General features: G+C 32.3%; 2 protein-coding genes and 1 long non-coding RNA gene across 5 annotated transcripts; 1 reads left to right on the top strand and 2 right to left on the bottom strand.

The window, feature by feature from the left end:
- Positions 1–573: 573 nt before the first annotated feature.
- On the bottom strand, positions 574–1,916 carry LOC106666102 (protein SEC13 homolog). Its single transcript, XM_014393009.2, has 2 exons — positions 1,606–1,916; positions 574–1,410 (listed from the first exon to the last, which is right to left on the bottom strand). Exons 1-2 carry the CDS (start codon positions 1,789–1,791, stop codon positions 688–690), a joined length of 909 nt encoding a protein of 302 aa, XP_014248495.1. The 5' UTR covers positions 1,792–1,916; the 3' UTR covers positions 574–687.
- A 2,200-nt stretch (positions 1,917–4,116) lies between these two features.
- On the bottom strand, positions 4,117–7,092 carry LOC106666282 (RING-box protein 1A). Its single transcript, XM_014393363.2, has 4 exons — positions 6,468–7,092; positions 4,412–4,561; positions 4,261–4,346; positions 4,117–4,186 (listed from the first exon to the last, which is right to left on the bottom strand). Exons 1-4 carry the CDS (start codon positions 6,558–6,560, stop codon positions 4,174–4,176), a joined length of 342 nt encoding a protein of 113 aa, XP_014248849.1. The 5' UTR covers positions 6,561–7,092; the 3' UTR covers positions 4,117–4,173.
- A 357-nt stretch (positions 7,093–7,449) lies between these two features.
- LOC106666272 lies at positions 7,450–14,264 on the top strand. Of its 3 annotated transcripts, none has more exons than XR_001340402.2 (9): positions 7,450–7,554; positions 10,789–11,191; positions 11,396–11,440; positions 11,649–11,702; positions 12,001–12,056; positions 12,351–12,407; positions 12,677–12,747; positions 12,938–12,982; positions 13,852–14,264. It is a non-coding gene; the product is annotated as an uncharacterized LOC106666272 (long non-coding RNA). The 3 variants fall into 3 exon arrangements; XR_001340403.2 differs by having other exon boundaries at positions 11,262–11,440; XR_002910810.1 differs by having other exon boundaries at positions 7,459–7,554; positions 10,776–11,191.
- Positions 14,265–14,470: the final 206 nt, after the last annotated feature.

Raw genomic sequence — 14,470 nt, 5'->3', positions numbered from 1 at the left:
CCTCTCAGCCCATGAACAACCTACCTGAACATTTTGAAATAATTGAGCACGACGAAGGTAACAACATTCAACCTGTTTTTTTTTTATTGGAATGGAACTGGAATTAATTATATTAATAATTATATTAATTATTAATAATTAGCCTAATAAAATACTGTCAAACTTTCTGTTGCCTTTGCAAAAGCTTTAATTTCTAAAAACAATTAGTGTTGCCAAAGGAAGAAAATAACATCTAATTCAATAATTATTATCTTGGATGAATACAGATTGTGCTTAATTTTGAATTCAATCAATTAATTTTTAAAATGAAATACTATATTTTTTGTTGAAGTAAAAAAGATTTATATTTATTAATGTTTCTTCTTGAAAATTAAATTACGTTAAATAGAGGTCAGATAAACAACTGCCTTATATTAATTTTTAAATCTTAATTGTTGGTGAATGCACGAAAATTAAGCTTACTAGTAAATCGTATGTTGTTTCTGCATTAACATTTTTTTAATGTAAAATTTAGCATTCTCAATGGGAAAGTTGCCATCTAAAGAGATTGGATGGTTAAATATTTAAAAAATCTTCAATTTAACAAAGTATAATTTGGCATTACATTAATTAAGAAAGAAAGGAAAATCACAAGTAATATATTTATAAGTTAAATTTAAATAATCTATTTTTAAAAAAAACGAGATTTTACAATGCCCTTTGTTCATTGGGTTGGTGGGCGGTATGAGGCTTATTGACATCACTGATACAGGTCCAATGACCTTCTGTGTTCTCTTTCCAAAGAGTGACTTTGCTATCGCCGCCAGATACAGCAAGTATATTTCCAGTGAGAGACCAGCTCAGGTTCCATACAACATCATCAAACGTGTGAAGCACTCTCGGCACCCAGTTTTCCGATCCTTTGTTTTCATTGGTCCAGATAATGACTCGTTTGTCTTGTGAGCACGAGGCGATTGTGCTCTTCGGCGAGCATATAGATGGGCCCCAAGCGACGTCCCTGACCCAGTCGGAGTGGAAGTCGAGCTTAATCTTCTCTTCCCACCCGTTTGGCTCCTCCTGCCATATCTTGACAAGTGAGTCACAGCCACCACTCACGAGTTGTTTCTTCTTTCCGGATGGGCACCAACTGACGGTGTTGCATCCGATGGCATGGGCGTTGTTTATCTTCTTAACGTCCCAAATACCTGTGTCTTGGTTGGAATATAGAATTGATATAGTGCCATCAGAGCTCCCGCATGCGAGAACAAGGCCGTATTCGTGAGGGGCAAACCGGACAGAATTGACAGATGCTTCATGGTTACTAAACTCATGTAACTTGCCCCATTCACGGTTTAACTTCCAAACGATCACTTTCCTATCATATGAACACGAAGCCAACATATTGCCAAATTTCGGGTGAGACCATGTTACCTAAAACAATTCCAAATTAGCCATTACAAACATAAATTGATTCAATAACGCTAAAGATTATTAAGATTCACAATAAAACATTGAACATACTTGTTGCTCACAGTTTATTTATACCACTACTACATGGAATGTTTTTGTTTTTTTAGTAGGTATTATGTTTTATTGTATGGTATTGTTTTATTACGCAATGAGTACCTGCCACACAGGACCGTAATGGCCCTTTAATTCAGCTACTAATGACTGCGTCCCATTTTTGATGCTGAAAACTTTGACGGAGTGATCGTTGGAGCAGGTCGCAAGCTGGAGGCCGTAATAGTCTATTTCAGCATCGTTAACGAAATCCTCGTGTCCTGTGTCTATTGTGCTAATTAACGAAACCATTTTTCTTTGGTAAATAACGACAATGTACGCAATCCGAATTAATAAACCGCCGGACTTGCCAACCAGACCTTAACACGTAACCAACAGCATAACCTACGGTACAAACTAGGCGCATAGGTAACCTACCGACCTGCAAATGCTTGGTACTCGGTAGGCCTTGGTATGTCTGCTCACTGCTGTACTAAACGAGCAATAAAAATTTCGACACTTGTCGAGTTATTGTAAAAGATGAAATTATTATTTTGCATGCTTCCCTCAAAGATAATGTATTAGTATTCAATACTTTAAAAATCACGTTGTTTTTTATGTTTTTTTCGAACAATGTAATAGAAAAGTTGAAGGTAGGGTATGTTGTTTAATCTTTTTTAAAAGGTTGTTCTAACAGTTTGTAAATGTGCTTGTTCTTGGGCTATAGAGGTTTAAAACGTCAAATTCGATACTATGCGTTTATGAAATAATGAGGAAGTTACAGAATTTACTAATTAGTAAATGTATTTGCGCGCCTATTTTCAAATTTTGTGAAAGATTTGTCGGGTGACCTAATAGGTTTCATTGCCTTGTGTATTGAATAACGAAGGTTGCCTTTTGGGGTAAACATCTCATCAAATAAAATTGGACACTTGGTTTAACAATGGATGGATGGATGGATAATACTAGGGAGTGGGGTTTGTACCTTCTTAGTTCTTTAGGCTTACCAATAAACTTTTCTTCTTGCAATCACCTAGTACTTTAATCTTAACTGGAAACAATATCATTTTTACATTTGACACTAGCAACTATCATAAATTCATTAAACAAATTTTCTCTTGAGGTCTGCAAGCTTTCACTAACTAGTTTCTAATTTTATTTATTTTTATTTTCTGTTTACCTACAAAATAAATGGTTAAGGAAAAAGAGGTGCCTGAATGCAAGGCCTAGAACAAAAACATTCAAATGCACTACTGATAAATGATAAAACAATCAAACAAGGATGACCAAAACAACAAGAAGGAGCAACGATATCCGGAAATGACCATTTATATTATTTACAAACTTATAGAAGAATATAACACATCATAGAGACCAAAAATATTGAGAATATGTGGATCTGGAAACGACCATTTATATAATTATAAACTTCTGAAAAGGTGCAATTGCCAACATTTCACAGAAACAAAACCAACCAGTAAAGATGGCAATATTCCTACATGCATCTGACAGACCAAAAAAGAGAGAATACGTGGACCAAAATGATTGGAAACGACCTCTTATATTATTTACAAACTTATAAAATAATATAACACATTAAAAGATCAAAAAGTGAGGATAGGTGGACCAAATGATTGGAAAAGACCATTTATATAATTATAAACTTCTAAAAAGATCCAATTGCCAAAATATCACTGAAACAAAACCAACCAGTAAAGATGGCAATACGCCTTAATGCATCTGACAGACCAAAAAAAGAGAGGATATTTGGACCAAAACATTGGAAATTACCATTTAAACTATTCACAAACTTACAAAGGCAAAACTGCCAAAATATCACAGAAACAAAACCAACCAGTAAAGATGGTGACAAGCCTATATGCATCTAACAGACCAAAACAGAGAAGATAATTGACCAAAACGATTAGGAGAAGAAAATTGACATTATTACATAAACTAATGAAAGGATAAACTGCCTACATATCATAAAAACCCACCATTTATGATAGCAGAAGGGCAAAAGGATCTGTCAAACCAAAACAGGGAGATTGACTAGCTAAAATGATCAAAATCAATAAATTTACTCATTAATTAGTATTTGGTTGTTTCTGATGATTTTGGTTTTCCTATCACCACTATGATATGTCATATGGGTTTGGCCTCATATCATAGGTGGGCTTGAATTTTTTTTTATGGTTTTTGTTCGATGGCTTTGGTTTTTAGTCCAGACTGTGATTATCTATCTTTTTTTCTACTCATTTGTTAAGTAGTCAAGTCCAAAATGATTGGAAACTACCAAACTACAGGTTCATCAATCTGACCTCAAAAAGAATTCTCAAATTTTTTTAAGGCTTGTTGAAGCACCCAGTACAACAGGGGAAGATTAAAAAAATTGTGGTTAAAAAAACTGTATATAGTATAAATTTTATTGTTTACTTTTAATGTGAAGAGATTCACTTTGACTTGTTTTGCCAAAAAAGAAAATAGACTAAGTCTTAGTAATTGTAAACATAATTAGTATTTATTTAAACAGAATTTTACAAATGATTTTTATTTTTCAAAAATAATTTTAATAAATAAAGCATAATGTTTATTCTTCATGTCTTTATAAAAGGCGAACTTCTGGAGAGCTTTTGAAATGTCGATAAAAGGAGATGAGCTGGAAAAGTGTAGTGTATTTTTTTATTTAATTAATTAATGACCATACCTGGAACAAAATAAACATATTACATTTTAAAATGAGAATGTAAAATGATTCATCAAATAAAAAAAAATCCATACTTTTGGAATTCCCATTCTCGGTTATCTAAGGGGCAGACTTGTCGCGTCTTGAGCCATCTTGATATACAATGAAAATGAAAAGCGTGCTAAAAAGAATAATAAATAATTCAATCTTGTATATTAAGGAAAAACAAAGTCATAATTAACATACATTACAAACGCCCCAGGCGACGGTGCACTCTTCGCTTGTGGCAGAGGCCTGATTAGCTTGACATTCTATACATAAATCCATAATATGGTTGCGGCAAATAGCACAATTGTCTACAACAATATCCCAAGCCCAAAGGGCAACAGCATTCCACTGAAATAAGAAAACAATTTTTATCAATTAAAACGCAGCAGATCAGTTGTTAGTTATAATTCTTTTTCATGGACAAAACAAACTGGATACTGAAAGGGGAGAAAATTACTCGTTAACAAATCAGCATGGTACACTGACAAATCTGTAATTTAACTATGTACAGGGACGTTTTGACCAAAGATTAAATAATATGACCCTTTGTGTATGTACACTGATATTCCAGCTGTTGATAGTGATACATTTTAGTGAGATCTATCAGGCAATAAACGATTATTCTGATGAAGAAATAGTAGAAAAACAACTATTTAAGGCACAGAATTTTAACATCAGCAGTTTGAAAATGATTCTGAACTACAAGACCAAACGAAACAAGTTGTGATTGTACACCAGTCTAAGTTAACCGAATTCCAGCGCTCACAGAAACTGAGAATCTTGCAAGGGAAATAACCATGACAGTCACGAAGTTTTAAATCTAAAGGCATTTCTATAAGAAAATAAATTTTGAAAAGTAATAATTGCTGAAAGATCTCTCGTCAAACTTAAGCGAGTTGAAAGGACCTCATAGACATTAGAAAGAATTCAGTTTCATACTGTAAGTACAAACTTAGAAACAAAAAGTTTTCTTTAGCCTAGAAACATGTACTTATGAAGAATATATTGTTTATATGTGGAAGCAAAAGAAACTCGTACCACAAATCTGCACAAGGAGTGCAAAACAGTTGCCATTTACTCGATTCCTGCAGGAATATTGGGAAATTTATTTATTTTTACTTCTTCTTTTTCAATAATTATCATATAAAATTTCAAAGGCATAAGATTCAAACCCAGAACTGAGCGGGTCTATACAAGAATCAGACACCCAACGAACATGGGATGTGTAGATTCTGTTAAAAAGCAAAAAAGATTTACTAACAGAATGAAGAGCTAAACTCTTCCTTAAGGAAAAATTATTTGGGACATTTTATGTGTGAAATTCATAGAGGAATGATGAAGCTGAACTATACATAAAGAAGATATGATAGCTCGACTTAAGCTAGCAACAAAAAATGAATACACTCTCACCAAGACTTTGAGATGTAAGGGTAAGAAAGGTTATTATTTTTACACTGAAAATTCCAAATTATATTTATTAGGAATTGGATACAATAAATAGGTCTTGTATCAGACACAGTATTAGACCACAAAATACTACTTTCTAGAAAGAAAGTATCTGTCAAGAGTTAATTGGTCATTCTGCACACACATCCAGTTCGAACCAAGATTTTCCAATAACAAAAGATGAATACACTCTCACCAAGACTTTGAGATGTAAGGGTAAGAACGGTTATTATTTTTACACTGAAAATTCCAAATTATATTTATTAGGAATTAGATACAATAGGTCTTGTACCAGACATAGTATTAGACCAGAAAATACTACTTTCTAGAACATAGCTGTCAAGAGGGAATTGATCATTCTGCATGGATTCATCCAGTTTGAACCAAGATATCCCGAGAACAAAACATGAATACCTCTCACCAAGGCTTTGAGATGTGAGGCAAAGAACGTTTAATTATTATTATATATAAATTACAATTATATTTATTTAGAATTAGATACAATAAGTGTTGTATGAGACCACAAAATACTACTTTCTATAACATAGCTGTCAAGAGAGAATTGGTCATTTTGCACAGACTCATCCAGTTCAACTCAGGGATTTTGCAGCAGCAAAAACATGAATCCATTTAAATTTTCACCGAGACTTTGAGTTGTAAGGCAAAGACGGTTTATATCTAATTCCAATTTATGAGTTTATTTGTAGAACTACTGTTAAGTGCAGTTCACCATTAGGTCCGACGATTTGAACGAAATCGAATCAATACAAATTCGTATGGAACATACGATCCGTTAGAGCATCCTCACCTTTTTCACTTCGAACCTCTTTTTCTCTCCTTTAGTCGCACTCGAATTGCCAACTTCGGTTTCCTCCTCGTCGATGTCCATCGCAGAAGCCATGCCGGTCAGTTTTGTATAAAACGGCTATTAAATCCGAAGAATAACGTGTGTGGGAAATTTTTACGTTCAGGCCTGGAACTGGCGAATACCTTGACGAATCGGTCGAAATTAAACACTGTACCAAATAAACACAAAATCAAGGCGGAACAGTTGAATTCCAAGATGTCGCCGTGCCGGATGAGACAGCTGTTTAGAGGCTAGCCGCTAGCTGTTAAGGTTCACCGGCCCTCAAAACAATCTCTCAACACTTATAAAAACATTTTTTTTTATCCATCAAAATGGAATTTTTTCATTTGTTTGAACCCCTGCTAAGAATTGTATACGGTTCAATCATAACCAAACATTGTTCTGTTTTAAATTAAAAATAACAGGCCAGAGGAAAAAACGGTTTACAATGAAATTTTTTTTCTTCTTTATTAGCTTACATTTTCGATGTCATAAAGAATGGTTTTTAGTTAATTCACCAGACCAAATAACAACTCCATCCCTAAATACTCTTTAAACTAAACGACCAGTCGGCACAAAATTGGTGTCCGTGTCCTGGGTTGTTTTATCGAGTATCGACTACTGATGATCAGTTATAAAAAAAAATTATTCCATTAAATACAGTCTTTTTTTTCTCATATCCCTGAATTGTACTAAATTTTGAACTTTTCAACCACCTACAGTAATATAAATAATAATTGAGACAACTATTATACGAATAGCATGTAAACTTGATTGTCGCTGAATATCTAATTTATAAACATAAATAACTTTATTTAATTATAATTGATAAAAATCGTTCTAAGCGTTTATATAAGTAGTAAAATAAATATTTGGATGGATCAAGTCCTCAGTGGAACTTAATTTCCAGCAAGTTTTCCGTTTAACGTGAACGCGCATGCGCATTAGGTTTTACTCTGGGTTGTGGAAGTTCGTCCTTCGTTTCTTCCATTTCAATGCTGAACCTGTTTGTGGTACGTTGTCGAGGTTGTTCGAAATTCGTATTGAGGTAAGTTTTATAAAATCTATATTCAAAATTAACCGATTTCTATTGTTCTATTATAATTATTATACTTTAAAAGCTTTTCTATATGTTGTATTATTTTTCGTTGTAATTGAACATAGGAAACGCTTAGGCCATTTTACCACGTGGTGCTTTTCACCAGGATCAGTCCAGTTTCAATAGCTGTTCATAAACTATTATAATACAGTAGCCAAGACTTATTCCTTATGATTTTACATCATTTTTGTACACGAATTTTTATTTTCAATCTTTTATTTTTACGTGTACGACATGTCTGGTTTTATTTTATTATTTGCTCTTTGTTCTTGTAGACATAATTAACGTTATTTCTTATATTTTCATATTTTTGGATAAGTATGTTTTGAGGTTAGTTTGCCACGTGGGATACTGAAGGCCACGTGAAGGTGCACCGTTAGGGCTAGAGTACGAATATGCGTTATATCTATACAACTATTGGGTTGTCCGGAAAATAATGCAGGATTTTGGTATTAAACAAAAAAAAAGAAACTAGTTACTTTAAAGCAATGTTCTTTAATCAAAATAATTTCCCATACTCTCAATACATTTCTCCCAACGTGTTGGTAACTTATTAATTCCGTCTGAGTAGAATTCAGAATTTTTAGAATTGATAAAGTCAATAAATGCATTTTCCAGTTCCGTTTGATTTTTGAATATTATGTGTTGTAAGTAGTGGTCCAGGTGTCTAAAAAAATGGTAGTCAGTAGGCGAGAGGTCCGGAGAGTAGGGTGGGTGAGGCAAAGTTTCATAGCCAAGCTCCAATAATTTTTGTGACGTTACACGTGACACATGTGGTCGAGCGTTGTCATGCAACAAAATGGGCCCTTTCCGATTGACCAAAGAGGGCTTCATTACTGCCAATTTCTGATGCATGGTATTAATTTGGTTACAGTATGATTCAGCATTGATGGTTTCGCCAGGATTTAAGAAGCTGTAGTGTATTAAACCAAATGAAGCCCACCATACCGTAACCATTACCTTTTTTTGATGAGTTGGGGGCTTTGGAAAATGTATTGGAGCTTCTCCTTTGTCGAGCCACTGTCCAGAACGTCTAGTGTTATCGTAGAGAATCCACTTTTCGTCACATGTAACAATTCTGGCCAGAAATGGGTCATTTTTGTTTCGACAAAGAAGTGATGCACAAACATCAAAGCGCTGATTTTTTTGGCGATCGTTTAATGAGTGTGGAACCCAATTTTCGAGTTTTTTCACTTTTCCAATCGCCTTGAGGTGGTCAGCGACGGTCGTTTTACTGACTTTGAGTTGCTCTGCAAGTTCTCGAACAGTTGTTTTGGGGTTTTCTTCCACCACTGATCGCAGAACATCATCATTAAGAGAGGAAGGCCTTCCACGACCTTCTTCATCTTCAAGGCTGAAATCTCCCTCCCGAAATTTTTTAAACCACCTTTGCACAGTGCACTCATTAACACAACCCTCGCCCCAGACTTGGTTAATGTTTCTAGCCGTTTGGGCTCCGCTTCGGCCGAGTTTAAACTCGTAAAAGAAAATCGTACGAAATTCTCGCTTTGACATTATAAGGATGACTGAATTATTTCCAAGTAGCGGAATGCTACAGAGGTAAACAAACAATATCATTTGGAAGAGGATTAATAAGTGTTGACATTCATACAAATGAGTAATCCTGTAAACGTAAACAGAATATTTTATATAGATTTTTTTTAATGAAAACTTAAAATCCTGCATTATTTTCCGGACAACCCAATATATTTTTGTTTTGCTTAAATAAAATCCATTATATTTAGTGGTGTGATTGACCAAATTACTTCTTACAATGAATAAATCTTATATCTCACTGTGAACTCAACTATGAATTTACAAATATGTAATGTGGTTCACAAAGACGTTTAATATAGATTTTAATACTTGATGTTGCTTATGGGATGTTACATCAGACATTAAAAAAATTCAATAAGAAGAGGCTGATTTTTGGAAGATATGGGTATAAAAAAATTAAAACTTCTGGTGTGTAAAAAAGATCCACAATTTACAAATGTTTTATTTTCTTTTTCTGATCAAAAATTATAACTACACAACCGCCTATACAAGCCGCTAGTTTTGTTATCTCTGACACATTTTAGCTGACTTGTACCAGTCTGGATACATGCCTCTTAGATCATCTTAGATTTGTTGGGGACAATTTACAGACAAAATCAACATTTTGTCCATAGACAGTCAAGTCAACAAGTGTGTACAAGCGATAACCAGTTACACAGGTACAAATGAAATGGAAATAAACGCAAACTCTAATCAAACTAAAATAATTTAATAATTTTAATGGTCACTAGCATTTTAATAGTTTTAGCCCACAATAAATATTTGAAATCTAACAATTACAAATGGGTTACTGTAAATTTCATAAAAACCTCCCAACTAACGTAAATCAGCACATCAGAAACCTCGCATCCCGACGAATCCCCTCAAACCCTCCCTGCCTACTGCTGAGACAATGGCCGCGAGATCTAGGAAGTGATGACATACGTATCAATTAAACACACAATATTTTTGTAACATTGGAGTAATACCAAAGGATGTTTTCTCAACTCTTGGTTTTAATTTTGTATATATTACCTTGCTCACTATTACTTGTTACCTACTTTAAGATAGTTGTAATGTACTAAAAATTAAACAAAAAAATTTTCTTAAATTATTTATATTTTATTTATTTATTTCTCCCTCTCTTAAATTGCCATGATGATAACTTATCAATTTCTCACGATGGTCTTCTGTAATGCCTTGATGAGATTTACAATTGCTGATATTTTTTCCCCCATCACACTTACCAAAATGAATGGCGTTGACTGGTTAAATATAGAATTTGTTTTTAGATGAAAGTGGAATGGAAGCGGATCAACAACAAAGTTGCAATATTATAACAAGGAAATAATTTTTCATCTCGACCAAAAACCTTAGATAAAAAGAATAATTGTAACGAAGTTAGAATGTACAATTATATTTTACTGTAATGTTTAGTTATTCTAAGAAAACTACAAATTTAAAAAGCAAAGTTGTATATTTCTATGCGTCTATGCTGTTCTGTTAAGCTGTAATGATGATAACTTGCCAATTTCTCACGATGGTCTTCTGATTCTTGATGAGATTTACAATTGCTGATATATTTTTTTCATCACCTTTTACCAAAATGAATGGCGTTGACTGGCTAAATATAGATTTTGTTTATAGATGAAAGTGGAATGGAAGTGGATCAACACCAAAGTTGCAATATTATAACAAGGTTATAATTTTTCATCTCAACCAAAAACCTTATATAAAAAGAAGAATTATAACAAGGTTAGAAAGTACAATTATATTTTACTGTAATGTTTAGTTATTCTAAGAAAACTACAAATTTAAAAAGCAAAGTTGTATATTTCTATGCATCTGTGCCGATCTGTTAAGCTGTAATGATGATAACTTGCCAATTTCTCACGATGGTCTTCTGATTCTTGATGAGATTTACAATTGCTGATATTTTTCATTACTCTACAATAATCGATTGGTAATTTCTTTGGCTGAATATTGTTTTTTGTTTTTAGATGAAGCTAAAATGGGAAAAAATTAAAACAAAGTTGCTACAAGATTGTGGGTAAGAATTAACCATAAAATAATATTTGTTTTATTTATTTACTTTTTGCATGATCATGTTTTTACTACAGTGATGATAACGTACTTATTTCTCACGATGGTCTTCTGAATCTTGATGAAATTTTCAATTGCTGATATATATCATTGCAATTATCGTAGAATGAAGTAGTGATAGCTTTGGCTAAAAATACTCCTTTTATTTCAGATGACATTGCAATTGGAGAGAAATGGACAAAAAAAAATTATCTAAGTAAGTTTCTTTTCTTTACTGAAATTTTTTTTATTGTTTTTCCTACTTTAAAATTATCGGTGATGATAAAAACTAATGTACAAAAGTCGTTTATGGTATCCTGAAAACCTTTGAGGACAACCTAGGGCGGTCTGAGAATTAATCACTATTCAGAACCACATACTTTTGTTTTTTGTATGTGTAATAATTGTTTTTATTTTGGTTGCAGGATTATTTCTTTCTACTAGACGTTTGACTGGAAATCAAAACTTTGCTGTTTGCAGTAAGTGTTTTTTTTATATATTTTTTATTTAAACTTTGAAATTGCACATTCTATTCAATGCTTATACCTGTACATTTATTTTGTGAGAATATTAGTAAGGCAATTTTAACACAAAATTGAATGTGAAGTTTCTATACATAAATAGTAACGGTGATGATAAAAACTAGTGTACAAAAATCGTTTATGGTATCCTGAAAACCTTTGAGGACAACCTAGGGCGGTCTGAGAATTAATCACTGTTCAGAATCACATACTTTTTTTGTTGTATGTGTAATAATTGTTTTTATTTTGGTTGCAGGATTATTTCTTTCTACTAGACATAGACTGGAAATCAAAACTTTACTGTTAGGAGGAGTAAGTGTTTTTTATATATTTTTTATTTAAACTTCGAAATTGCACATTCTATTCAATGTTTACACCTGTACATTTATTTTGTGAGAATATTAATAAGGCAATTTTAACACAAGAAATTGAATGTGAAGTTTCTATACATAAATAGTATCGGTGATGATAAAAACTAGTGTACAAAAATCGTTTATGGTATCCTGAAAATCTTTGAGGACAACCTAGGGCGGTCTGAGAATAATAATTATATTAACAAACATATTTACCTTGATTAAGAAATAATAATTTTCCAATTTTTTGCAGATGAAAAGAAACCAGAAAGAAAAGGGTTGTTTGCTGTGAAACTGATTTTTCTATAAGGTGAGTTAAATTTTATTTTTGTTCAGGTGGTTCACACTAGCATTTTAGCAGGCCTGCTTTATTCTTTCTCAGGTTGCCTGTGCTACAGTGTAGAACCACCTTTTTGCTAAGTGGAAAGATTTAAGTGATGAAAAAACATTGGATGTACTTTGCTTACAAACTATCCATGGTGATTCAACAATGTTGCCTTCCTTCTGATATTCAATCAAATTTTGGAAATAATTTTTTTATACACCAAAACACCTAATCATTCAAGATTCTGTTTGTAGGTTCTGGAAGAAAGGGGTTATAAAAAACTGTTACCATTACCAAGTTTTTGAAGGATGATCCAAGCAAAAAAGTTAGTATAAATTCTGTAGGCTAATATTTAAATCAAATACAAATATGATGAAAAACAATTTTGCCGACAAATTATTTAAAAACAATGATAATCTAATGATTTTTAAAAATGATAGGGCTGATTTAATTTTAAAAAATATATAATTTTGTTTGAATTTTCTATTATTAAATGCTGATTTTTGTATTTGTAGATCTTAAAACTGCAGATATGGATCAAAAATTGGCTTTGCTAAAAGGTTGGTATTTATTGTAATTTTCCAAATAACATTGCAAGGATACAGATTGATGGGCTAAATTATGTAATTTTGGATAAATAATAGGTCTTTAAAAAAAATACTGTAGCATTTTTGCAAAAGTAAATTCAATTAAAATATTATGTACTTGTAAACAATATATTAATCATTTTGTTCCACTACATGTTACCAGTTTCGCTGTGATTTTCTTCTTCTAAAATTCTGGGTTTTGACTAATGAATTGTAACATTGTTACTGTACATACCATGTTTCTGTAACAAGTCAGCCTGGCCAGCCCATTCTCCAGACTTGAACCCCATCGGACATTTATAGGACAACCTCAAGTTGCCCATAACTTCCTGATAACAACACGATCTTAAAAGGACTCTTGGTGAAGAATGGGCTAACCTCCAGCAATGAGACATTTCCCAGACAGACAAAGATTAAATTATTAAATGTTAAAAAAAAGTGAACCTTGATATATAAAAATATATACAAATCAAGTTATATACAGGTGGGTGGAATTTGAAGTTAACAATGTAAACTCACCAAAAACCTCTTTTAAAAATATGACATAGGAAAGTGTTTAAAGAAGGCTTCATGTACAGTGCATCAAAACAAAAGGTTTACTATCAAATTTATGAAAAATGCTACACTTTTTTTACAACCCAATAAATTGAAATAAAATAAAAACTTGGTTCCACAATTCTGTCCTTGCAGTTATTTTATGATGAAAAACAAAATTGCCGACAAATTTTTGTTTAAATGAATTTACGTTGATTTTGAATGATAGGTCTGATAGTTAAAAATTAATTTTAATATTGAAATGTATATTCTATTTTGAGTAATAATATTTTGTTTTCAAATTCCAGGTACTTAGATCTTCGTTGGTGAACTGATTGCAATACTGGATTAGATGCAGTTATAAAAAACTTAATTTGATTGTTGTTAATAATTAAACATTCTGAAGGATAATTTAAATTTTATAAGACACAATTTATGCTATTGAATATGACACTTACAAAGGACTAGATTGATTTGCAATAAAAACATTTTTAATTATGGAAAACTTCGTAAATAACAGATTTTACCAACCACTCTTACATTGAGAGACATGTACTCTAATATTCCACATTGAGAATCGTGTTGTAATTTTCAGCCTGATGATTAAAATTTAATGCTCAAAATCCTGATGGCTGCTAAAAACAGTTTGCCATCACCCCCATCGCAATGATTTCTACTGTTAATTTTGTGTAATGAAATAAAATGTTGATTTTTTTCCTTCTTTTTTTTTTTCTTCCATTTTTATAATGCTCACTCCAAGAAGGATTTTAAATCAGGCCATAATGGTTGTTTCCCACATTAGAATTTCAATGCTCTCCCTGCAAGTATTAAAGTAACAAGATAGAAGAATATTTTATATAATACTGTATTTCAAAACAATCCCTCAAATTATTGCCTTTAATTTGTGTTTAATAGTATTAAAATCTG

This window comes from Cimex lectularius, unplaced genomic scaffold (genome assembly GCF_000648675.2).
Source record: "Cimex lectularius strain Harlan isolate CLEC.00 unplaced genomic scaffold, Clec_2.1 scaffold5, whole genome shotgun sequence".
Lineage (NCBI taxonomy): Eukaryota > Metazoa > Arthropoda > Insecta > Hemiptera > Cimicidae > Cimex > Cimex lectularius.
The sequence above is the reverse complement of the archived record's forward strand: the minus strand, read 5'-3'. Positions and strand labels throughout refer to the sequence as shown.